Source organism: Chaetodon trifascialis, chromosome 21 (genome assembly GCF_039877785.1).
Source record: "Chaetodon trifascialis isolate fChaTrf1 chromosome 21, fChaTrf1.hap1, whole genome shotgun sequence".
Classification (NCBI taxonomy): domain Eukaryota; kingdom Metazoa; phylum Chordata; class Actinopteri; order Chaetodontiformes; family Chaetodontidae; genus Chaetodon; species Chaetodon trifascialis.
The window spans coordinates 13774754-13801823 of record NC_092076.1 but is presented as its reverse complement, the minus strand read 5'-3'; the positions used below and the strand labels follow the sequence as shown (position 1 = coordinate 13801823).

Below are 27070 nucleotides of genomic sequence, written 5' to 3'. Positions count from 1 at the left end.
GACACAATGACGCAATAGTTTGTCAGCGTCATAACAAAAGTCGGTTTTCTGCTATCATTCACGCAGAGTGGGCTGCTGAATTGTTTTTCTGTGGACATAAAAATGAGGTGCATTGTTTTTTGGTCATGCTTGTATGTAAAATGTAAACAATATGTGTACGAATGATGATACTTTCCATTGAGAGGTACGCAGCTTTACTACAATAATCATGTGTGATGCCTTCAAGACCGAGACGCAACTGGTGATAATGCACTAATATTTCAAGTGATGAGGTGTATCGCCCCCAGCAGGCCATGGACGGTCATGTTTTACAGTTAATGTACAATCATTTAGCCAAAATGATTTTTTTCTAAAACCACGTGATATTTTAATTTCAGTAATTCATCCATCAGGTGGTATAAAAACCGTCTTCACAGGTGAAAACCAGCATTCAGGTGTGAGTTTGTCATGGACTCAGTGATGGAAAGTGGCTGTACTGTAAAAAATGTTAAGGTTGTTGTTTCATTGATAGTTTCCACACAATGATGCTTTTTATCTGCATTTCAGAGGGAAATAAAGTACTGCACAGTTAACTACTTTACAGATTATTTTAGATACAAACCATATGAGGAGTTATTGTGATAGTGTGCTTTTTTCTTGAATTATCAACTCAACACTAATATAAAAAAATGAAAGTGTGTAAATGCTGTTTTTCGTGTTATTGCATCAGAATTAACAACCCTATAACATAATATAACGGGTTGGTAAAGGCCAAAGTACTTGTAAAGACTTGTAAAGAAGTATCACTTTATTTTATAAAGGTTTATTGAATTGAAACAAAAAAAATTGGGAATTTCCCCTTCGCGGGACGAATAAAGTCATATTGAATTTAGTATTACTTACTTCAATAAAGGATATATTAATGTGCATGTATTTGTATTACAGCGCCCTCTCTTGGCCAATCATAGCATTGCATATAAACGCCGACGTCAAAATGCGTCACGCCAGCAAAAGTACTTTTTATGACAGACGAGCAGAGTCACACGATCTCATAACTTCTGATTTCACCACACGCCTCAGTTTAGCACCTGTGGTGACGTCACGGCGCCCTCCCTCTCGCTCCCCCGCCCTCCCCGTCAGCCTCTAAGCGCACGGGGAAGTCTTTCACTGTCCCAGTCAGACGATCGGTGCGCGCGCGGACGGCTGCAGAGTCCCCCTTCCCGCATGCCCGGAGAGAGGGTGCAGACAAGGAGCAGGACCTGCTGCGGGATTTATGATTCGGACTGAGTGAACAGCTGGATTACGAAACACCGTTTTCTCCCCCTGTTATTGTTTGTCTGTTTGTTTGTTTGTTTGTTTGTTTGTTTACATTTTCTGACTTTTGGGCTTGAGGAGCAACCTGCCATCATGTCTCGGGCTCCAGAGGATGTGAGCAAGCTGACTGAAAGTACTTACAAGGTGAGTGAAATCACATAGCGAGTTAGTAAGAAATAATTGATGATGATGATGATGATGATGATGATGATGATGATGATGATGATTGACATATGGTATGCCCGGCTCGTGATGAGGGTATCAGAGGATATTCAACCTTTCCTAATGAGTTTATGATTCAGGGTCGTTAAATTTAACCCTGATCATAAAACAGAAACAGCAACACTATAAATGTTTCGAGCGACTCTTTAGCCATAACGTTACCTTATGGGTGTGTGAGGGACCCGTTTTTTTTTTGCTTCACACACAGCAACTGAAACTTTCTGTTGGCGTTCACAAGGCCGCTCAAGTATTCCATGTAACTCAATGGCAGCTTTTAAGCACAACAGCAGTCAATTAAAGGACACACCTTATTAAAAAGCAAACCACAGAGCCATCAACGCCCTCATGTCTGTCTGTCAGGGATCAGAGAGAAGGAAAGTTTATCTTGTTAATCAGGCTGCTGGAGCTTGTCAGTGGGTTTAAAATGATCTAATCAACAGCCATTTGATCGTGGGATCAATCTTGCTTTGTCAGGCTGGGTTAATCTAATCATGTTTGCACCACTGCCTCTCACATGGGCTAAGCAGGTGAGCGTGCGTAGGCCTGAATGTATGTCTCTGTGAGACCACGTGTCCAAAATCTACAAAAGTTTAGAGTCGAGGCTAAAATGTTGTTTTACAGGTTTTAAATTAATTAATGGCAGAATTAGGGTTAAATAGTACATTTTCAGTAGAACGTCCTCCCTGGTTTAGCAGTACAAACTGTGTGAGTGTTTTGTGTGTGTGAGAGACAGAGACAGTCAAACCTGTAGTCCACAGTGTGTCACAGTTTCAGCTGGGAGGGAGAGAGAGAGAGAGTGAGAGAGAAAAGAAAACAAGGAACCTGTTTCCCTTTTTTTTCTCTCCTCTGCTCTGTTCTTTTCTTCATGTAAAGTAATACCTGCCCCTTCATTGTTCCATCGAGGGTGTGCCAGGGGAATAGAAACAGGGAGGTGAACAGCGCTTGATTGTTCAGGCACTTCTAGAGAGAGACAGAGACAGAGGGGGGGGCTTCGGGGTGGGAGGGGAGAGTGACGAGGGTCATGCCGCAAATAGCTGCAACTCTGTGTGGGACTTTACTCTTTGGAGGGAGTTGAAAAGCATACGCGAGGGGTCAAGTTAAAGATTGAAAGTTTTATTCTTCTCACGTGGAGGTATTTATAGTGCAAAAGCACGAACACTTGCATTTGTTTTCATGCATTTCTCTTCTCCACCCACTCCCGTAAAAATAGCCTCCTGAGCTTTATTATCCTCGACAAGCCCTTCTTTAAAAAAAAAAAAAGAAACTAGGGATGTTAGCAAGTAAGCGAAAGAGAAAGTGGCTTACAAAAATGTGTGAAACTGTAGTTTGTCTGGGAAAGGAGGAGTTGTTCTCGCTGAATTTCTCCGTAACTTTTGATCTCTGCTCTTTGTCCCAGATCGTGATGGATCAGTTCAACCCAGGCCTGAGGAACCTGGTCAACCTGGGGAAGAGCTATGAGAAATCAGTCACAGGTACACACAGCCTCCAGCCTCACACGGGACAGGGCAACTAATCATCTATAAGATCCTAATATGTACTTTAAACGTGGCCTCAGTGTTTCATCAGAGCACAAAATGATCCAGTCCTCTTTCCCCCACCAGTAACTCGATGATATTTGTCTGTCTCCCCATGCAGCCATGAGTCTTGCTGGATCGGCCTATTTTGATGCAGTCTCAAAGATAGGCGAGAATGCTATCGTGTCACCAGTCTCCAGAGAGCTCGGTAAGTTTCATGCCAGTCCAGCTTACTTCTGCCTGCACTGATGAAATCTCTGCATCTCTCTGTGGTTAGATGAGAAGATTGATGTCACTCTCGTGTCTGTGTGGTTAATATGAAGCTAGAGCTAGTGGATGGTTAGCTTAGCTTAGCACAAAGAGTGGAAAGCGGGAGAAAGCAAGCATTGCTCTGTCCAAAGATAACAAAATCCACCTACCATCCCCTCTGAAGCTCACAAATTACACATTATATTTCATTTGTTTATTCTATTCAAAAACAAAGTGCAAAAAGGCCAGTTTTTTCATTTTAGGAGTCTTTCTTGGCTCGGAGCAGCCGCCAATGAAACCACAACGGGTCCTCTCAAATTAAAGCTACTAGTTTTATGTGTGACATCATTTCACATCAGTAAATAGATTGCTTTTTGTTATCATTGATCTATAATACACTGCTACAGCAGTGCAGCTGGTATGCCATATATCACTCTTCATATATAAAAGTCACTCAATATCCACAATTACCACCGCCCTTGTTTCACCCAAACGCTCCATTGAATAATGGAAGCTGGACACCATCATAATGCTGTTTCAATGCAACTTCATCATGGTGGCATATTTTTCCTGCATGCAGCCATGATCCCAAATGCAAGTCAATTATGCAAACATGTGGAATTAACATTGATTAAGCCCTCGTGGCACAGTAGCAGCAGAAATTCATTACTGTCTGCTGCCTGTCTCGTTCTGAAGCGCTTCCTCTGCTGTATCTCTTCTCCGAGGCTGCCATCGAGCTTCTGCACATTGTTTTTCATCCATGTTGTGACTCATCCCCAATTATTCCATTAGTCCTAAGATTTGGAGCTGACCCACTTTGTCCAGGGGTCTTCATTCTGTGGAATAACAATTCATCAAGTTGTTTTTCTGTGTTCTGCTGCGTCACTCCTGCAGGGTTTAGAAATTGGTTTCATGTAAGCTCAGGTTGATGTGAGAGGCAGGGATCAGAGTAGGGCAGTAAAAAATGATCTTTTAAAGGAAAAATAGTGACAACAATGAATATTACTTCATTTTCACAAAACTGTCACGGTGCGAAAAAGACACGATTAGCACCACGAACACAGAAATCTCCTCTCTGCGAGAGGAAATCTGTATTTTGACATTAAGATATTTTCATTGTTTATCTGGCTTACAAACGTCTTACATCTGATTAAAGATAATCTCCAGGCTCTGCTGTTACGCAATGTTGATCGAGCTTGTCAGGCCACACCTGTCAGCTAACAATGCCAACACTTCATCGCTTCATTAAATAATATGTGCGTGTTGCGTGGTTGGTCGGTGACATTTTCACTGCATACCAAAAACAACGAGGTGGAAAGTTAGCAGCTTGAACACGAGTTCCAAGATGAAGCCTTTCTGGGTTAAGACAAAAGTACATTCATGTCATTCAATTTAACATCTTTCCTCATTGCAAAAACAATCACTGAGGTCACAGATTGTTAGAGACTATTAAGAGAGACTGACATAATGTTGTCTTGCCACTTTATTTGTCCACAATCATTAGAATCCATCACATTGTTAAAAAGAATTCCAGTAAAAAGGCACACGAAGTCTCTCGACTTCCCTGGAATAGACCACAGCGAGTCAGTGTGAATTCTCTCACACATTGCAGGGAGCATAGTAGCAAACACACTGAACAAACAGACAGACAGAGGAGACTGTCTTCCCACCACTGATCCTCCTCATCCCCTGTTCCTCCATCTGCCTTACCAAACCCACAGCCAGCCTTCTCTGTGTGTGTGTGGAACATTTACTTGGAACAACATAATTTGACAAAAGACATAAGACAGAGTTTAAACAACAGTGACTGAGCGGATGTTGATACGACACAGCTGTCTCCTTTCCTTCTGTATGAATACTTCTGCACTGCTTATTTCTTGCTTAAATGACTGTTTAATAATCAAACCTGTCTCTGGTAGTAGTGCTTGATTTAGGCATAAGAGTCAAAGAATTGAGCAGTATTTCCTTTGAACTACACCACTGTCAAGAATACTGTGTTGTTATGACTAGCTTTCAATCTGCAGACGCCTGTAAGGATTTTTTTTTTCTCTTTAGTGATAGGCCTCTGTGAATGGTGTGGTGTAAAGAGCACTTGCGTCATAGTGGTTAGCAGGTATTCGCAGAAAGTTATGGGCAAATACCTGCCACCCAAAGGCAGGTATTACCTTTTACTTCATACCACGCTGCTTCTTTTTCCAAGACTACAGTTTGTCCATGTTTTCATTTTCTGATTGACGTTATGGTGGAGGTGAAAGTGTAATTAAAACTTGCCTCATATTTAACAGCATGTTTTATAGGGAAAATTGTCTCTTTATCAGTAAGTCACTTGCAGAATTTCTGATAAAAGCCAGCAGGCTCTTGCAGGACTGTAATTTCATCATTTTAGGGGCAAATCTGCTTGGCCTTTGGTGTTTTCAGTTTTTTGACAGCACAAATGCTAAAAGCCTGAGCAGCAAGACCCTTAAACATAACAATGATGTTAAAAACAGGGAAATAATGAATTTAACTCGAGGGTTAAGGATGATTTTATTTTTAAAAGACAATATAACTGTCAGTGAAATAAATAAAAATGTAACTCTTAACTTCACAAAATAATTAATTGATATCATTAATGTTACAAGCTATAATCCTTGTAAGGCACGCAACACTCCTTCCAATTTCTTCGACCTTTTCCTCTCAGAAGTTCACCCAGTCACAGCTTTGAGGCATTGGCACATCTGGATGAGTTGGATTAAGTCTCCTGGTTGGCCAGTGTTTGATTTCTGTCAAGCTATCATCATAAATAGTCTGGTTTTCCAGCAATTCATACCACACTTGAAATTGAACTCTCCACTGGTTATATGCACAGCATTTCACTTTATGTTGCCCAGTAAGAATTCAGACTCTCAACAATATACACTGGCGTCTAAAAGTAAGAGGAAAAAATGGCAAAATCAGCTGGTTCAGTACAGGCAGGGTGTCAAGCCCAATGTGGCTTTAGGGCGAATCATTTTTTGAGGGGCATGAGGCCAGACTGAGGGGGAATGATGCCATGGCCCCCATAAATTTCCTTTGATTTCCTTGATAACTCTTAGATGAGATGTCCTCCGGTGTCCCATATCAAATAATCATCTCATTCCAGCTCCTCTAACTGAATTTAATGAGCCACTAACTACTACAATTACTCCAAATATTTGAGAATTTTTTAAGCTTCATATGTACCTCAGAGTAGTACTTTTAAAAGAAGAAGAACACAAATGAAAAGTTGAATTACGAGGCAATAAAACACCTTGATAAAATCAAAACATTCAAGGGTTTAGCTTTACCTGCTTTGGTATCACTAGCTAATGGTGGCTAATGTTAAGTAGGCAAGATACTCAATACACAATACATTCATGGTCTTTACTGCTTTACCTGCTTTGGTATCACTAGCTAATGGTAGCTAATGTTAGCTAACGTAAGCAAGATACGCAATGCACAATACATTCATGGGCTGTACTGCTTTATTTGCTCTGATGTCAGTAGCTAATGGTGGCTAATGTTAGCTAACGTAAGCAAGATTCTCAATACACAACACATTCATGGGTTTTATTGCTTTATTTGCTCTGATGTCAGTAGCTAATGGTGGCTAATGTTAGTGAATGTGAGAAAGATACATTCAGGGTTTTTACTGCTTGGTCTGGTTATCCCCAGTAGCTAATGTGAGCTAATGTTAGCTGAAGATATTGCTGAGTCAATTGAGGGACTTTATTTCCCTTCTCTGTTTGTGTTATGGTTATGCTACATTTTAGCACAATATAATTTAGCATGGATGTGTGTTTGTGTGCGTGTGTGTGTAATTTAATTTCATAAAAATGAACAGGAAGCAAACAGACTGTGCCATTAGTCTTTTAGGCCACTGCACCAAAAGTTTAGCCTCAGTTTAAAGCTGACCGCTTCACATTAGTAAATAGATTTCTTTTTGTTGTCATAGATTTATAATACACTGCTATGTCAGTGCAGCAGGTATCCCATATATCACCCTTTATATTTAAAAGTCATAGTTTTCAATGGGTGTATAATTAGAAACTTCCTGTGCATCAGTACATGACTGGACTCCACAGGGAGCTGCCATTCCACTCTGAAAAGCAGCGGGTAGTGAGGGACTGAAAATGTTACAGCAGAAAGAATAGCACGATCCCCACCCCTTCCACCTTTTCTCTGCGCTGTTTGTCATGCCTCCGTCGAAATTGTTTTTTGAAATATTGAAGTACAGTCAGCATGAGAAAAATGGTAATGTCAGCCAGAGCGATTTTTTTTCTCCCCAGAGAATTAAATTCAGAACGGACGGACTGCTGAGTGTTTCCTGCCGATAGCTTCTATGACAGGTTTTGACTTTTGAGTGGAGCCAATTCTTCTGATGGGAGGTTGATGTTTTATGTAATACGAGTTTGTGACATTTCAAACATCTGGCTGAGCTATTTCATGACACTGCTCTACTCTCCAGACGAACATCACACCATCACCTGTATCATCAATACATGATGGGTAATTTATCTTTCATTACAGACATCATCACCACAAGCATCAGGGAACCATAAATGGTTTCCAAAATTCAGTGAGTTGCACCGTTCTTCATGTTTCTCCTTGTGTTATATTTTGTGTCTGTGAACACCTGAAGCAGACTCATCTGTCCCGGCTCAAAAAACCTAAAACAAAATTAGTTTTAGAACTTCTCCTTTGCAAGAGTGGGTAGTTCGTTGCCTTTATTTTAGAGAGAATGATGAGAAGAACTGTCTCACTTTTAATAATGCATGTCTCCATGAATAATGCTGTTTATATCTTGACCAATTACAAATACATCTCCTTGTTGAGACCTCATTCTCGGTAATCCCTCGGTAGACAAATTAGAGTAATGACAAGCAACATACCTGAAAGTTTCCTCTGAGGAATAGTTCAGCATTTGGGCAAACACATGGTTTCGCTGTTTTGACAAGAGTTAGATAACATGATGCCGCTCATATCTGTGTGTTCAATTTAAAGCTAAAGTCGGGAGATGTTAGCTTACCTTAGCATAGCATAAAGACTGGAAGTGGGAGGAAACATCTAGCCTGGGTCTGTCCAAAGCTAAAACAGCTATTAACACGTTATATCTTGTTTATTTCATCTGCTCAAAATTAGTCTGTTTTTTAAATATCAGGGTATCAGGGTCAGTCACACAGACACAGACTGTTTTTCCAAAAGAGGCACAGACTGTGAAAAACAAGCAAAATAGAAAAGGATGGAGGTTGTTTTTCAAAGAGGTCACTCGTTCGATCAGTTATGACACCTCTTGTCACACTCCAGAGCTCTCTGGTGATCCCAGACCTCAAACACCCTTGTCCTGCATCCACCGTTAAACTAAAGGCTCTCCGGTGCACTGGGAGTTTCCTGCACGGGACCTCTAAAGAGACCAGAAACTCACTTACCGCTCAATAAACTCTGACGCTGGAGCATCTAAAACCCCGTCACACTTCAGTCCTTTCACAAAAATGCCCCCATGATTCTTCTTGACCCCTCCTTTTCTTGCCCAGCATCTGAAGTCGCGTGTCAGCTCTCTAAGATTTCAACCAGCGTTTAGTGGATATCATTGTCTATAAAACCTTTAGACCAACTTGCTTTTTATTTTTCCTCTCACAAATAATAAGCATGCATGCAGCTTTTAAGGTTATTTGAGGTTTGCCTTCAGTTTGTAGCATTCTAGATCGAGATTTATTGTGGATGCTCAGGGCTGCAGTTAGTTTTATGTGTTCTCGTGATAAATGATGTTACGTGCTGTGCACGATGGCAGGGTATCGCTCTGCGTTAAGGAGGCTGTCACAGCTATTGATTGGCAGCAAACACAGCAGACATGCTGAATGGCAGGAGATGCTCAAATCACGAAACAGAGATTAATACAAATCAAAAAAAGTCACTGTTGATCATCATTACTGTGACGAACGGATCATCAGTTTAAAAGGTGGCATATTTGATTGGTAATAATGACTGCGCACATGCATTCATTGTACACAAGTTGTAATTTGTGGTGGTGTTCGCTCACAGAGCATTCTGATGTGGTGCACATTTAAACACAGGGTCCAAGAAGTTGTTCCAATAATTTAGCGTTGTCTCAGATGGATTGAAATTCTTAACGGTTGGATGGTGGTTGGCAGGTGATTTTTCTCTACACAGAGGAATAAGAAAATATTACATATCTGAATCACGTCAACCAAATAATCTAGTGTAATAAAATCCAAAATGATCTGTTGGCTTCCAAACAATGCGTATCATATAAACCAAATGAAACTTTATAAAGGTGAAAAGTCCACCTCACCTCAAGAGTAGTGATAAAATGCCAAATATTTTCTGGTGCCAGCTTTTCAAATATGACACTTTTCTGCTTGTCTTTGTCATTTATCATTGTAGACTTTTTGTTGGACTAATAAAGACACTTACACCTTGGCCTCTGGGAATGATTGAGTAATCCATTAATTGAAAAAAATAATTGGCAGATTAATCTATAATTGTTAGTAAGTTGCAGCCCCAACTGTCAACTGTAGAAACTAAGCAATGTAGCCTCACCTTCAGTTTGAATGTTTAAGCTTATGCACTCAAAGCAATCTCACCTCCAGGTCCATTAATTAGCCATTCCTGCCTTTCGATTATATCACATGATCTTCATCAGCAGACAGTTTGCCTGTTGTTTTGCTCACTATAACCTGTGACAGTGGTGGTAAAAATCAGCTGACTGCCGCAAGACTCACACAGCTCTCCTGTAATATTAAATAGGATGCTATGCTGTAAATCATGACTAGCTAGCAAGCCAGAAAGCTAAACAGCTGGACTGAGGGATTGCTTCTAACTCTAACTGTTGGTTGTGGTTGCCTGTTCATACAAGTTCTGCAAAGGTGTGTTACGTCCAATGAGATGGAGGATGTGGTTGCCTTGATTCAACAAGATTAAAATTGGAAAAACTAGAGTGAAGTCAAGTTTTTATGATGATATTCCCATCAGATGGCAGGATATGTGTTCACACCACAGTGGATGATGGAACAGTTACTAAGATCTGAATTCTTTTAGAGCAACCTTTGTCACAGTTAACACTGACTCCAGAGGGGTTTAACCACAGTTTCAGCATTGATCACAGTGACATCATTATACTAACAGGAAGGGAGTAGCTCCTCTATGGCAACCTCCAAACAGTGTCTCTCCCCAACTGCACTGGAATGTGTATAATTGAGATACCATTCGATCCTGAGTCACATAGGGGGTGGCCTCATTTCATGACATGCACTGTAAGCCTGCGCAGACAAGCCCAGTGATGCATCTCACTGATAAAAGATTGCTACAAGACGATGACCAATGACCACCGCCAAGCGCAAATCAGATGTTGCTTGCACAATAGAGCAAGGATTATCAGTTAAAGTGGTGAAATATAAGGAGAGCTGGAGAAAAGGTGCTAACAGGTGAGCTGCCGGTGCTTGCCTTGCCATCGTCATCCCATTTTGTACAGCTTCCTTCTAACACCAAATAGGCATTGGTTGTGTTGGCACAGGGCAATACCAAGTCATAAATGGTATCACCTGTTGAGAATGTCAAAGGCGTTGCTCAGCAACCTATCAGCAGGCTTGTAAAACAGACATTTCATCCTTGTGTGGCAAAGAAATGTATGCAAATTAATTACTAACATAGTCATTGCAACACCAAAAGGGTAAAAACCCCTTTCAGCCTTCACTCTAACCTGTGGTAAACAGGACTGTTGGGTTATGAATGTTTTAACCTTCTGTTCTTCAGCCGGGATTAAATCTCAGACTACCAAAATACATGCGTTGAATAAAAAAGTTACAGCATATTGAGTTGAGTGTGGGATGAGGAAGTGAAGGAGAGAAGAAGCAAAGTGTTCATAATGGTGAATCATAAGTTGAAGAGTGAATCATGGATGCTGTAGTTTTCCACAGGGATCTTTTATCAACCATGTACCTACGTAGAATCTCATGTGAACATCGCACTGTTGAAATTGTTGAGGTGAGTGAGATTAGATTATCTGCATACTTGTAAATCCCCAGAAACAGATAGAGATATGAGATAAGATAAACTGAGAAAAGCCTGTGATGTTGTTATTCTTTCAATGTAATGAACTTGAATAGCAGTCCAGCTCAGCCCGGTAGATGCTTAAAACTTTGCGTTGCCTGGTACTTTATTCACACTTTAGGTGTGCTTTTACTTTTACACCTCAGCTCTTACACCTCATTTCCACAGAGAGAAAGCCTTCAAGCATCACTTCTTCACAGCTCTGTCCCGCTCAGCTCCTGTTCCCCCTCTTCTGTTGTTCATGTGACAGATTCATGATCATTGTACAGCCTATGTGTATGTAGCAAATAGGGATAAATTTCTATAGCATTTACCCTCCCTCAACACAGACTTTCGCACCTTGTTAACCCCAAAGGTGAAACCTGCAGGTGTACAGCGGCCTCTTTGAACCCCCTCCCGGCCTTTCTCAGTCTCCCCCTTCCAGCCCAGCATGGTCTGTTGTTGGGGCTGTACAAACAGCCCCTGAGCGCAGCACCACCCCTCCCCATCGGAGCACAAAGGCAGCATTTACCAGTACGTTCTGGTGACCTTCAGAGGGCAATGTTGTTGTAGCTGGACGCTGCCTGCAGGATCACAGAAGTGCAGCTCTGTATCAGCAGGTCATTACGTTTGTTTGCCCTGAGTGGAGGCGTGCAGGGAGGAATGCCAGGTTGTCGGGTTAAATGTGTATAAGTGTGGAGGTGGAGTGTGCTGACACGAGCGACTTTTTAGAGCTTTTCACCCTAAAAATCACAAAGTGAACACTTTGCTTTCTTAACTGTCATCTGATGCTGTTGAGATTGGTTGCTCGCTTTTCCCTCGCAGCGACACCATAACATGTCCAGATATTGTGTCCCACACTGTTTTTTTCAGGTTCCACTAGAACACTGTGTCCTGTAGTAAACCTTGAGTCTAGATTTCACCCCATTGTGATAGAGGTAGCACTATAAACTGCTTAGCTACAATTGTCCACTTCTGTTTACAGTATTGACTCGGTCCCATTGTCTCGTGTCATATGCTGCTCTATCTATGCTGTAGCCTGCCTGTGAATGGAGACTGTTCTGTGTGTGACCGCACAATGCCAGAACGTTTCATAGATATTACTTATTGACAGCTGTTCAAATATTGAAAGGAGATAAGTCAGCTGTTAAGTATGAGCCGTGAAGATGCATCCAAGGCTTGTTGAAAAACGGGTTACATTTATACAGGAAATTTAGAAAGTGTATCTGCATCTTGTTGTACACTGATTTTGCATGGTTGGCTTCTGGTTTCCAAATGCTCTGTGTTATCTACCTCCCTTAAAGTTTGCCATTTTGAGAAATTCACTTATTCGCTTTCTTGCCAGGAAAGAGATGAGGCCTGTATGGTTTATATGATGCTACCACCAGCAGCCAGTTATCTTAGCTGAGCTAAGCTTAGCACAAAGACTGGAAGCAGGAGGAAACCAGCTAGCCTGGCTCTGTCCAAAGGCAGCAAAACCACATCCAAGTGCTCTTAAAGCTCACTGCTTAACATGTTATAACTTGTTTGTTTAATCCATCCAGAAACCCAAGTGTAAAAACAACGCATTGTGGTTTAACAGGGACTGTTTCTTGGCCGGGTGCAGTCACTTCCTGCAGTGCTATCAGTCCTCTTTTTTCAGCAAGAAAGTGATTCAATATATTAAAGTAAGTAAAGTGTCTCTCTGAAATACTGAACATTGTTCTGATGTCTTCCTAGGTGTGGTTCTGATGGAGATTGCAGAGGCCCACAAGAAGGTCCATAATGAACTGGAAGAGAATGTGAGTAGCTTTATAGTGTATCTGGTGATATTTTATATTATTCTTACGGTCAATAAATTCCATAAAAAGACCAAAACCAACTATGAATTGATAAAACGTGTATTGTCTGTATAGCCAAAGCCTGATATATCTTATTCCTCTGTGCCATCTGTCTCCATTGTTGCCCATAAACACAGATATGAGCCACACTGTTGCACTGCAAAGAATACTCATCAGCACACCAAGAATACTCATCAGCACACCAAATCTGCCAGTGAAAATAGCCTCCAACAAATGCACATTTTACTAATGTTGAAGAGCAGTGTTACAAACGTCTTCAGTCGGAATGAGTGGTCTTGAAGGCATGAAAGATTTTGGCCTTTTGCGGAAACATAGAACATGGCCAGCCTGGATTTTGAATGGACCTGATGTCCTCTCTCAGTAAAGCTCATAGCTCTTAAGGTTGTTCGTTTCATCTTTGCTCCATTCTGCATTAGAAGAATGAAATCAGCATAATGAGAGGAGAATATAATGGATCTGAATGATGAAAAGAGGCAGAGAAGTAGAAATATATGTAGAAATAGAATATGCAAAGTGAAAAGTTATTATTAAGCACCCTGTGGCCAGTAACTCTCTTATCTTCACCTAATAGACAGAGATTTTTTTTCCATTTGCAATATTGTCCTTTCAGTACCTGTAACCTTCATAACCTTTTGAGCTCATTCTTTTGATATTAGAGAGTTTGAACTAGTTGTAATGAAAGCTGAAAGAAAGTTTGATGAGAGTGGAAAAGCCAGCGTCATTCCTGACCCCGCTGCCTCTGGCTGAAATGCTTCAGATACCTGCTGGTCACAAGGACTAAATTGAAGTGTCGCCGGTTCAAACAACGGCTGAAACACAGTGCTCAGTCTGATGTAAGAAAAGTTTGAGAAATAAGTACAAGCTGAGTTATCGTGGACTCATTGTAATTACCCTGTGAGAGAGGAAAGATGTAAAACTTTAACCTTAACAGGCTGATAAGCCCTCCATGTTGGGTGGAATCTCATCGCTCAGAAACCAATTATCAGACATTCCACCGGGTCACTTCACTCTTCTCGTCACGCTGCCATTCAGCCATGTGCCTCGGCTGTACATTGCGTGTAGAACAGTGTGTATGCAGGATCGTGTGTGTGTTGCAATGAATTTGAGGTGTGTACTTTCTCTTGTTCCGCAGTTCAAGAGGTTCCACAGGGAGGTTATCATCGAGCTGGAGAAGAAGACAGAGATGGATGTTAAGTACATGAATGTAAGTGTAATCATATGTCCCTCTCTCCATCAGTGCAAGCATCCACCGACCTCTGCCTGCACAAACGTATTTCAAAGCGCAAACTTGCCAAAACCGCTTCTTAGGATTCTTTATTTCAGCTTCTGTTCATGAAAACTGCACTGCTTCCTCCCTTCACTCGTCTCATGCCTCCCGTGTCAAACACCTGTAGGCCACTTTCAAGCGCTACCAGTCAGAGCACAAGCTGAAGCAGGACTCCCTGGAGCGCACGCAGACGGACCTGAAGAAGCTCAGGAGGAAAAGCCAGGGAAAGCACTCATCCAAGTACGAGATCAAAGAGAACGAGGTGAGAGCGAAACCGAACCGACCCCGACCTTTTGTCCTTCCCTAAACGCAGTGTGTCATTTCAGACAATGGTGCTGCTGCATGCTTCTGCTCTGATGCCCCTGCAAAGGATATGACAAGTGTACAATTTATGCGACAGTGTGGAGAGACGTGGCCAAGATAGCTGTCATGATAATCACATAGCAGTGCAATGGAGCAGAAGACGGTTTGGAGCATGTAGTTTTCATGTAACACTTTATAGGATTCCTGGTTTTGCCTTCCAGCTGTACTTGCCAGGCATGACATCATTGATGAGACATTGATGTCACGAAAGACCTTAAGAGACTAAGACTATCACACCTGCAGCTGTTTGTAGATTCTGTGTTTTTACATGCAGCAGAGCTTCCCTCCACTCACTGCACTCAGCTAGAGGACAGAACATTGCGTTTCATTGAAGGCGTACACACCCAAATTTGCCCAAATGTGTGCATGAATGCTCATCAGATCGTGCTGAGAGCTAGGCTGTATTCCATGCAGCAAGTGGGATTAATCTTTACTCTATGGCTACCTCAGGGTGTCATTGCTGGAAACCAAAAAATATAGTTTGCCAAAAAAGTACAGAGGTAAATAGATCGACTTGTATTTCCAGTGTAACTAGATTTATATTATTCAAGTGCATACAGCGTGGGAGGTTCACTACGCATGTGTTGCATGCCAAAATAGAGCTGATAGGGCTGCAACAAGGAGGAAAATCAAATTCTCTCACAAAGAGACTTTGCTTAAAATTGTTTTTGGTGTCGGACGTCTCTGCTCACGGAGGATATGATTCAAACTGTAGATAAGCTCTCCATTCAGAGAGAGCCGGACCCAAGTTTCACATGAACATATAGCAGTGTGGTCTCATAAAACCTAATCTACTCAGCCTATTGGCTGAAGTGTGTTGCACATTGTGGGATGTTTATGTCCTGCTGTCCACTACCAACGAGCTGACAGCGATTTGCTTTGTAAATCAGCGTGTGGAGCTGAAGGAGGTACTGCAAAGCTTGAGTAATAACTCCTGTCTGGCTCTCGTTTTAATTTATCGACCATTTTCACGGCCTCGCTTTGATGATGGATGGTGTGTAAGTAAGCCTGGCTTGTTTCGAGAGAACTTGTAAACAAGGCCTTTGCAGGTTGAAAAGAGCTGTTTCTTTTTCCTCTGCTGCAAGAATCAGAATCTGTTTATCCTCGCATTCTCGAAACTTTTGAAAAACACTCACACAATAAGTCGTCTTGTCCGGGAGGAGCTTAACAGCCCGAGCCTGGCGCTCGATGTGTGCTGAAACTGGGGCCCCTCTCCAAACGAAAGAGGCCCTTCCCTCATCTGATAGGAATGACACCGGTTTACTACAAGGGAGATAAAGCTAAGTGCTTTCTCATAATCGTTTGCAGTGCTGCAAATGATGAGCTCGACCCCGTCTGTCTGCTCTCGCCACCTCTCGCTGAGAGTCTGTACCATTGTTTGGTGCGAAAATGGGAAATGGAGAGCCTTGATTCAGTGTCTGACAAGCTATCGTAGAGTGAGAGACAGAGAAAATGAGCCCAGACAGCAGAGGAGGGTCTTCGAGACAACCCTTAGAGACAGGCAGCCTTACCGTCACCATGACAACCTGGGGAAAATGGGAGAGATGGGGGGGAGTGGGTGTAGAATAGAGGGATGGCGGGGTGGGTTGAGAAGTCATTTTAAACAGTTTGATATGTCAGGCTCAGTCGACCATCTGCTCTGCTTGACAGGCAGAATCGTTCTCAGCCTCTCTGTGGGGAAGGTGTGTCTTTCAGCACGCTGATTTGGTTCCCCGCCATGCTGAGATCGATCCAGCAGCAGCAGGAGACCCAAATAAACTTGTTGCTAATTTCAGAAAGTTTAATTCTGAAGCTCATTAGTGGCTCAATTTGAGCACGCAAACATCGTGGCCGCAGAGTTAGAGAAAGAGACAGTTTCCCTTTCAGGTCAGTGTTAAAGCAGCACGATCCTCCTAACTGACGCTCTGTAGATGTGCAACTGCAGGATGAACGTATAGCAAACAAAGGCAATAAAAAGACAAGTGTGTGTCTGCACAGTCATCTTGTAAAAATATAATCATGGATGTTTTGTTAACACTTGAGCAACGTGTAATCAGGCAGTTGTGTTCTAATTAGTGATGTAGAACAGACTTGACTTCAGGCAGTAGGTAGTTACGTATGATTTCATGGTTTGGTGATCGTTTGTGGCAAATCTTCTGCATACAATATAATCAAATACAATCTGTCACTAATTTTATTTCCCATCTGAAACCTGATTAGTTATTAATCCGTACCACAACCTCCTTGCTGTCCTCTGACCCCCTCTGCAGTATTTGGAGACCATCTCGTTGCGCCAGATGGATATGCAGAAGTTCATCGCTGATGGCTGCAGAGAGGCCTTGCTGGAGGAAAAGAGACGCTTCTGTTTCCTGGCGGACAAACACTGCATGTTCACCTATCAAATGAGCAACTTCCATGAGAAAGTAAGCACGGACAGAGAGCCCATCCTGCGCGGACCCCTCCATTTAAGCGCTGTTTAACACCTGCCCTCTTTCTTCCTCTGGCGTCTCCAGGCCAAAGAGATGCTGGCCGTGAAGCTCCCCAGCTGGCAGGAAAAGTGCAGTGACATCACCAAGGTGCCGGACACGGTGATGACCATGATAGAGGGACTGTCCACAACTCCAGAACAATCACCGCTGGTTGAGCGCTACAACAGGGTGAGTGCTAGCTGCTCGTATCTGGATTCACGCTGATCTGTTTTCAACCGTAAACAAAAGAGGAACCAAAGTGACACATGCTCTGTGAGATGAGACTACATACAGAGTGTAGTGAGCGTTGATCACTCCGTTGAGTGATCTTGCCGTCAGATAAAAGCTGTGGATAACAGCATTTTAAATAGTACATCAGTAGAACAAATCATGTGGAAAAGGCTGGCCCTGGAGTGTTTTATCTTGTTTTGTTGCATGTAGATTATCTCACTAAGGTGCTGATATCTGATGGAGGCTGTTGTGTGTAAAGTGGCTGGTATCATCGTCTGGCTATCAGCCATGGGAAATCCTGCTTGTGCTGTTGTTCTTGTAAAGTCCACTGAACGCCTCCTGGCCATGGCAATTTATCGCTTTGCAGGACGGAAACAATAAGCTTCAATTACAGTAATGACTGCTTTGATAAGGACTTAACCCCGCTCATTCAAACAGACTGCTTATTATAATATCATTTATTGCCGAGTCATCTTGTGCCACATATGCATCTGCTAATCGTATTCTTCTTCATCTCCTCAGAACAACGTGGTGCCTCCTCCAGCACCGCCACTAAAGGCACAGACAAGTCCGCTAGCCAACATGTTCAACCCAGAGCTCAGATCTCCGCTCACCTCCTCTTCAGACCACAACTCAGGTACAGAGAACATACCCGCAAATGACGTTAATGAGATGCATCGCCCTGTCAGCAACGACATCTTCCTCCTGCGAAAAGCACGGATGGGAAAATACACTCTTATATTCGTATGGTAAATATGAAGCTAGCTGCCTGTTAGCTTAGCTTAGCACGAAGACTGGAAACATTTGGAAACAGCTAGCCTGGCTCTGTCCAAAGGTAGCAAAATCTGACCTCCCAGCACCTCTGAGGCTTGCTAATGAACCCTTTATGTCTCATAAGCAACCCCCTGCTGCACCTTCATATTTGATTTTCCAAAATGTCACACTTCTGCTTCTAATAAATTCCCTCCGATTAGACGAGTAACCCATATTGTCACACCACTCATCTCTGTTTTTGTGATCCCCTGCTGGCCGTAGATCAGGGCAGTCTTGGAGAGGTCAGTCTGTCCCGGTCAACATCTCAGTCATCTGGTCTCAACGTGGGCAAGAAGCCTCGAGTCAGGACCATCTTTCCCCACACGGCGGGCAACAACCAAACACTCCTCAGCTTCGACGACGGCGACATCATCACCCTGCTCATCCAAGAGGAGAAAGACGGCTGGCTGTACGGAGAGCTGGAGAAGACACAGCAGTAAGTTTGGAGTTATTGTCACATTCAGGCTAAATGACCCCTCGATGTTTTTTTCTTTCTGGAAATTTGTTTGTTTTGGTGGTTCTTTGCCTCATGCTGAGTCATAGTTCACCCACCTTTTTAGTCGTCTCAGCATTTCTGGTGTTCAAGAATAAATCTGGTGGCTCTATACTTTTCTTATTATCAACAAATCCCATGAGAGGACCAAAACCCACTATGGGGGAATCCCACTCACCAGCGTGGTCTGTATAGGCCTGATGCTGTTTATTCCTCTGTGCCACAGAGCTCAACTGTCAGCCAAAACCCATTAAAAACACATCAGCGAGCCGCACAGTTGCAATGGGTGACATGTTTTTTCATTACAATGAACACACACACACACACACACACACACACACACACACACACACACACACACACACACACACACACACTGTAGTTTATTTTAAGTTGATCCCACATATATGTGCTGTTGTAAACACTATAAATACTTATTTAGCCAGTGAAACAGGACCTTACAAATGCGTTACTTCCTCTTGTTTGAGTCAGGTTTGCTGAAGCCTACAGTGGCCAGCTGCTTTAGGAAATTTTTGTAACCTTTTAAAAAGTTGAAACAACATATTTGTGACTTGTTCTTAAAGATTTATGTCTTCAGTGAGCTTGGTTTGAGAGCGGGGATGTTGGAAAGTACTGGGTTTTGGTCTTTTCCTTGAATTTGTTGACAATAACAAAAAAAGTTCTGGCAGTTTTATTCTCTGGATAGAATACACAGGGATTTTAAGCCTTACATACTGTATCTAAGAACTTGAAACTGGGAACAGAAGAATTTTTTTTAGTGAAATCTGTTCCTCAAATACTTGATTGTAATGCATACTAAATCCAAAATGTCTCACACCCACAAGAGGAAATGCACTTTCATTCTAAACAAAGAAGCAGCAGCACTGACACATAAGCATTTCTCACATAACTCAGGTTTGCAGTACTAGTTTCAGCTTTGTGTGTGAATATTTTGCTGCACTAATACGCCATGCCCTGAAATACAGAGCATGTCAGGTATGTTCACCATGACAGTCATAAAGCTCTCTCTCTCTCTCTCTGTGACACACACATGCAAACAATCCAGGTGCGCACACACGCACACACACAAAGAAGAGACATCTGCTCTTTTATGTTTCCCTCAACAATGAAGCAATTTTTTTCTCCATGTCACCTTTAGATGGCAGAGAGGGAAAAATGTTCCCAGTAAATCAAGTTTCTCCCGGTTTAATATTCTCCTGTACAAACACACCTTGCACCTGTTAACTTGGTTGGAGAATGTTTATGTACAGCAACTCATGTTTGTGTGTGTACTGCAGCTACAAAGTAGCCTCTGAGTTGCCTGTGTAATTACAGTCATCTGCAGCTCCTCACTACATCAATTAGGAGTCATAATGCAGGCGAGAGGATTACAGAGTGCTTACAGAGCTCGTGTCAAATATTTTTCATTCCCACTTTGGAGCAAATTAACCAAAGCCTTATCTGCTCCCTCTGTGTGTGTGTGTGTGTGTGTGTGTGTGTGTGTGTGCGTGCACGTCATTAAGTGGCCTTTTGAATTGAAGTGGTTTTAATGCAGTCAGCGGCAGTTTGTCGAGAGGAGGACAAGTTGGGGTAAATCACGTTCCGTTCTGTTTCTTAGCAACGAATCCAGTGCATTGGTTTGATAAGCCATCTTTTTCTCCAGACGTGACTTGGAGACACCTTGTGAGGCTTAGTGAACAAACTCTGTCTGTCATGCTTTATATTCTATGTCTGATATGTGCATCTGATTCATGTGTCTGCAGCAGTTCTCAGCTATTTTAACACAGAAACCCTCAAAATCAGATCCCCTCGCATTCTTTTCTATAGTCAATTTTCCTGCTCTGACTCTGTGACTAACTGTAACTGAACATATTAAATCATTTAAGCAGAACTGATTTTTAAACAAATTATGTCATCATGCAACTCAGGCTGAAAAATGCTGACGTACATCAATTGATCCTCTCAGAGAGATTTATTATTATGTATTATAGCTAAATATAAAACATGGATTCTACTGTTAATTGCTCAGGACAGAGATCAGCGACCTGCACAGACCTATTTTTTAATAACCGTCCAAGAAACAACACTTGTTTCCAGTCACAGTGCTAAGCTAAGCTAACCAGCTGCTGGCATTAGCTTCATATTTACCACAGAGACGTGAGAGTGGTATCAAGCTTGTGATCTAACCTTGGGCAAGAAAGCAAATAAGCGTACTTCCCAAAATGTCAAAGTACTCCTTAAAAGAATGGGCCTTATTTCTGTAATGACAGGCCTGTTATGTAATCATTTGTAGCCAATACTGTGTGTATGACACATGCAGCACAGGAAGACAACAACCAATGGTAATGATGATAATCAAATGATCAATAAGCAATAAAAAGAAATGTATGAGACTGTTCATAGCAAATTGTTTTGTGATGTTTTTTTATATTGTGGTCATTTGTCTCCCATATTAGGCGAGGCTGGTTTCCGTCATCTTACTGCAGGCCTTATACTGAGCCGCTGTTATCAAACAGGTAAGAAAACATTACAGCGTTCTGGGAAGAGAATGGGAGATTTGCTTTCCAGCCGATGTATGATTGCTGAACCTTTATGTCATATGTCACAGCAGCAATCTGAGCACTCCGGTGCGTAGGCTGAGCGTGGTCAGTCTGCCCGAGCAGGAGGAGGAGGAGGAGCCGGTGTTGCTGCCACCGCCAGACTACAGCGACGATGCCCCGTCTGACCCGGCGGTCCCCTCAACGCCCTCGCTGCTGAACATGGTCAGTACCAGCGCCTGACTGAATATGGACTAACCACATGCTGTCTGATGTATTTATGAAATCAGTGCTTTTTTCACTTTGAAAAATTGAGGCCTAAATACTGAGGTGGGGTTAGAGTAGGAGATAATGTGCTACCCCCCATTCACTGTGGCACTGTAGACGACTAAAATCAGCTCATCCACCTGCTGAAAAAGAGCTGAAGTGGAATTAATCGAAAGTCTCTTTAGCAGCATAACCTTTTGTGCTTTGAGTTCTTTGGTTTGATGGTTTGGCTTGATGTAAAGCATCACTGAGTGCTGGAAATGGGATCTGTGTGCTCTGTACACTTTGATGATGTTACATTGAAGGAATTCTAGGTATTACATTTCCTCGTTACCAGCAAAAACTGCTTCACTGACTACTCTTTTAACCTGGCTTAGCTTGGCTTCACTGTCGGGGGCTTTGGCCACGTAACGTATTGACATTTAAACAGACACTATTTCAGTAGTGTTGTGGCTAAAAGAAGCTCTTCTGTGGATGTTATTAGCTCTTTGACTTGACGGTGCTAGTGTCTTTAATAAGGTGAAAGCTCTCGGCAGAGGCAAAGGAGCGACATATTCCAAAATTAAAGTTGGTTAATGATAGGGTTGGGGTTAGCTAATGGTATGCTAACAAAACGCTGGCTAATGACGCAGCAATGCTAGCCTACCTTTGTGTCTGACTGCATGCTGCAACATTGGATGGCATTCTTACCTTTGTAGACAACAGTTATGCCCAGAAGTTTATAGCCTATATAAGTAGTAAAATGTTGAATTATAAAAACCTACTAATATACAGTATCTCTTCATCTATCTAAAAGCAAGAAAATGAAGAACAGTGGGTAAAGTAACATCTGCCAGCAGAGATGCACTGCATCATGAAAGATGAGATTTTGAAGGTAGCTCTTCATCTTAACATCAGAAATTAGTTTGTGGCCAGCGTCTGAGCCGACCCAATCCAGCTAGGTAAACAGCACACCCATTTCTCGTCACAGCTATTGTTGATTTGCCTTTAGGCCAGGCACTTATGCTCTATTTGCATAGCTAACAGTAGAGAACTGCGGTTGCGCTATACAGCTGCCATGTTTGTCTACGAAGTGGGCCGTCACATGTTTTAGAATATGTCTTTATAGCATATCTTTATTGCCTTAAGTCATCACAAAACCTGTGTCCAAACCACGAAATGCCGTCAAACTTTCAGACCAATCATGACTTATCAAAATCTCCTCGATGCATAGTCATCGCCTCCACACCCTTGAAGCAAAGCGCTGCCAGAAACACACCTGTGTCTCAAACCCGCTTCAGGAAGCATGCTGTGTTTACCCAGACTTTTATTTCCCAGAAGCATGTGTGAGCCTTAAGGATTTTATCTGGCCATTGCACAGGAGCCTTTTTGAAATTGTGCCACAGATTTGAGTAACGTATCAAGAGGAAAAGCGTATAACAGACCAGAGAGTTGTTGCCTTAAAATATATTCAAAGACATCTGAAAAATGCTCCCAGGCAGGTTTTGCCAGGTTTTCTTCAGGAACGGAGAGATTGGAGGAGGAGAGACATAAAGGACAAGAGGCTGCCGACACAATTTAATTTGGTGCCTGCACTGTGTCAGCTGACTGAGAATGAAGTAGTAGCTGTCCAGCCAGCAGACAGGCTCAGGCACACTTCTTCCTCTCTCATCATCACTGCTCTGTCTGCACTCAGTGTCCTCTGGATCTGCTGCCTCAGGCTTTTACCCTGAAATAAACCACAGAGAGGGATATACCTTCCCATAAGGAGGAATCCCAGCCCTTTTCCCTTTGGTCTTTTTCTCATCTTAATTCTCGTATTTATATATTTATATAATTTTAAAAAAATTTACATTGTGAATTGACAAAAAGTGGACACTAAAAAGTCCTTGTCCTCCCTCTGACAGTTTGGCAGAAGGCTGACTGTGCTCTTTGGGTTTGTTATTGTGACTCTAGGCCAAAGGTGGATCTTGTTTTAGGGGTTAAGTTCCCTGAGTTGAGTTTCTCAGGCAGCATTCAAATCCTCTCTCCTGTAGAGGTGATGATAAATTGAGGTGTGTCAGTTTCAGTGATTAGCTCAAGCACTGTAGTTTCATCGCTAGTCTGGAATCAACTGTTTGTACGGAATAGTTTTTCAGGTTCACACCATTTAATGGTACTGATAATTAGGTTAATTTAACTTTATGGTTCTTAATTACTGATTACATCATTTTCACAGATTTACCTGACACGTCAGTATCTCCAGGCGAGCGTAAAAAAGCTCAAACTGAAATGTTCAACTTCAGACGAGGCACCTCCTGACAGGCTGAGTTCAGGGAATAAAAGTTTCCCAGTGTGGCTGCGTGCTCAGTGACTTCTGGATGTTGTCTGCTCTCTATTGGAGAAGCAGGGTAATGCATGTTTTTGTGTAATGAGTAATTAGAAAATGCATCTGAAAAGTAAAGTCTGTGGAGGTTATTCAAAAAGTTACCTCATTGTATCAGCATGGCGTGTTCTAATCTGATCTAAAATGAAAACAGCATCCTAACCTATGAGCTCATGGGTTGAGTTCCATATTTATTACCCGCTCGAGCATCCCTATAAACTTTCTTTACAGGATTTTATAAACAAATGCTGCAGTCGCCCTCAGGCCTGTAGCTCAGGTATTTATGTTCCTCAGCCATCTTCATGCTCACTTGGCTCTGTGGAGGCGATAAGATTACCATCATCCTGAGGTGAGAGAAAAAGAAAAAGAAGAGTGTGACTCCCACCAGCCTTTCTAGATTGTCTAGATTCCAGACTCGCTGAAGTCTGAGGTTGTAGCTTACGCACGTGGCGAGGCCCCTCTCTGCTGGTTAGTGAGGAGGAATTGGCGACTGTTGATGAGAAATCTTATCAAACCAGTCTGGCAACACTGACTTTCTTCACAGCTGGAGGGAGGGTGTGGATTGGTGACTGTGGTGGTGTGTGTTAAATGTTGTGTGGTATTTCTCTTTGTCCACTGGATCTTTAAGGGTCTTCTCCTCTGTGTTTTTGACAACAGGTTTCTTTAGTCAATGGGACTGCAAAGGCTCCCTTTCTAGGGTGAGTGACCTAACAACTAACAAAAACTCAAATGTTGTTGTGTCAGTAATCAAGGGTTGGTTGATGATCAGATGGTGATGAGTTTAAAGGCGTTATACCAGCATTGTGATTTTATTCCCCTTTTTCTTCTTGCAGAGGAGGGAATCCATTTGCCACGGTCAAGCTGAGACCAACTGTCACGAATGACAGATCAGCACCAGTCATCTAACGCTGAGGAGGAGGATTTTCACCGCTGTCTTGCCTTCAGGGAAATCATGCAACATTTGACCCCTGCAACACACTGAATATCACCCCAACCTGACATCTCACCAGCCTGCATGCTAGTCTGTCTCAGTACCAGTCTGCTCTATTAAAGGGATCCATTGTTTCTTGGCACAAGCGTGTTTTACTGTGCCAGTGTGTGTTTTTCATTAGCCACAACAGGGAAACATTGCATAATCAACACACAGAGAAGCAGGAATTCTGCAAAGTTTTGCTGTACAAAGAAAATATTTTATGTTAGAGTAAGTGTTAAAGTGATGTCACCCCAAAATGAAAAATTAGGCTTTGTCTAATCGCTGAAAGTTGTAATCAAATTGACAAATACATTGCATTTCCAGTGGCTGTTTCAAAATAAAAGCCACCAAGTGTTTCAGCGGCTGAGCACTTTTAATGTGAGCAGTGGCTTAGACCAGATAACACATAACACAGATAACGCAGCTCTAATTCAGCAGTGAGGCTGAGATCAATGAGATAAAATTGCACTGGATTACATGCATGCATCATTTCCTGTGAGTCCCTTGTGCACAGGAAGACAATTGGAATCCAGTGTAGGAGTGGTGGACTCCACCACTACTGATGCAAACTGCTACAGTTAATTGAGAGGTAAATACTGAATGTAAATACACTGAATGGTTATTGGCCGTTATGCCGACCATAAATACTATGTAGCAAAAATAATCCTTTAAGTAAATAAACCTTAAATACTAGTAAACTTATTTTTAAAAAAAATCTCATTTCAGCCTTCTTCCAAAGTACTGAAAGGAAGCAAAAATACCAAAATCACCACATTTTTCAACTTACCAGTTTCATCAAATTTTTCTGTGTACTTTTTTTTTTTTTTTCCGCAAAAAGTGCAAAAAAGAAAAAAGGATGACCCACCTGTTCAGTCACTGGTTACTAAACACACATATTGCACGTATACTTATATTACAGTGTACAAGGATTTTGAGTAAAGTTAAGGGACATTTTATGCTTGTGTGTTCTGTATTCAAAGATGAGGCTGAGATAAAGCTGTTGGGGCTTATTGTGTGTCTGATGGTCCCTCAAATACAGGTGGAGCTTCTGCTGACATGCTAAGGAGATAAAACCTGAACGTTCATTTTGGGGTGCACTGTCCCTTTAAGACAGGGTAATAAGGTCTTTTCAGGCTTGTTTGTGCTGCAGTCAGTGCAGTGTATGAATACAGAATGAAGAGATCCACATTTAATCAATAGTGGCCTGATGCTGATGGGAAACGACCAGTACCCAGGCTGTCTTCCTGACTTGCTAAAAATGCATATTGTTTTTTCTATTTTTATTATTAATTATTTTTGTCTTTCTTTCTTTCTTTCTTTCTTTCTTTTTTCTTTCTTTTTTTTTACGAGGAACTGTGCTCTACAAAGTTGTGAGAATGAAGGGAGAGTGATGAGTTGGCAAAAAGGTTTGTCACTTGAGTGAAGGCAATGAACAGTATGTCGCTGTTTAAAATGAGAAGGCTATTTATATACAGTGAGTTTATATGAGATATTTAAATAAAATGTGTATACAGAGTTCCATTCTGTGAAGGTGCACCTTTGACTATGACAGCCACTGTGCTCATGATCCCACAGAGATTTTGATTTGACTGCTATTCTGCTATTATGCATTTTAAATGGCCAAAATAACCTTTTGATGAAGGGATTATTTTTCACTCCTCATGGTCTCACCGTTGCTTAATGTAGATTCCGTGTGCAATGCACAGTTTATGCAAAATGAAAATGCACCGTTACTGGTAGACATTTGAGTTGCATAAATAAAGTGGGTCGCTGTTTGAAATCGACAAAGTGTTAGCTGTTTTGTGAGGAAATGACTTTTTCTGCCATGTACTTGCTTTACAGAATGTAAATGTGTGAACTGATTGATGAAACCGTTTATTGATTTCACAGATCCACTGATGTTAAGTGTGTAAGCAAACCCATCATACTTATTTCCTCATGCTTTCTTCAGAGTACCTTGCCACTGTGTTGACCCATGTAGTCTTTTTTTTTCTCAATAAAACAAGGTAAAGTAAAAGTCTGCATCTTTATTTTATTTTTTTTTTTTCCTGTTTTCTTCCCACTGACATCCCACAGGTTACAAAATGACGGCCTGTTTGTACCTGCGATTAGAAGCATAGCTGAATATTATCAAAGCAGCTGCCATACACACGTTTGATATACAGACCAT

General features: G+C 42.0%; 1 protein-coding gene across 3 annotated transcripts; it reads left to right on the top strand.

Annotated features, from left to right (window-relative positions):
* The first annotated feature begins 1153 nt into the window (after window positions 1-1153).
* baiap2l1a (BAR/IMD domain containing adaptor protein 2 like 1a) lies at window positions 1154-26913 on the top strand. 3 transcript variants are annotated; one of them, XM_070990518.1, is made up of 14 exons: window positions 1154-1437; window positions 2912-2987; window positions 3151-3237; window positions 13044-13105; window positions 14298-14369; window positions 14560-14694; window positions 17045-17197; window positions 17288-17431; window positions 17996-18110; window positions 18509-18722; window positions 21236-21295; window positions 21388-21541; window positions 24585-24625; window positions 24761-26913. In XM_070990518.1, exons 1-14 carry the CDS (start codon window positions 1387-1389, stop codon window positions 24831-24833), a joined length of 1437 nt encoding a protein of 478 aa, XP_070846619.1. In that variant the 5' UTR covers window positions 1154-1386; the 3' UTR covers window positions 24834-26913. The 3 variants fall into 3 exon arrangements, with proteins under 3 accessions (XP_070846619.1, XP_070846620.1, XP_070846621.1); XM_070990519.1 differs by having other exon boundaries at window positions 1327-1437; window positions 21391-21541; XM_070990520.1 differs by lacking the exon at window positions 24585-24625 and having other exon boundaries at window positions 1327-1437; window positions 24761-26906.
* Window positions 26914-27070: the final 157 nt, after the last annotated feature.

Bases quoted from the DNA above. Each gene is read 5' to 3' on its own strand.
- baiap2l1a (XM_070990518.1), top strand. From the start codon at position 1,387: ATGTCTCGGGCTCCAGAGGATGTGAGCAAGCTGACTGAAAGTACTTAC. The intron at 1,438-2,911 runs GTGAGTGAAATC...TCTTTGTCCCAG, and splicing joins TGACTGAAAGTACTTACAAG to ATCGTGATGGATCAGTTCAA. The intron at 21,296-21,387 runs GTAAGAAAACAT...CATATGTCACAG, and splicing joins GAGCCGCTGTTATCAAACAG to CAGCAATCTGAGCACTCCGG.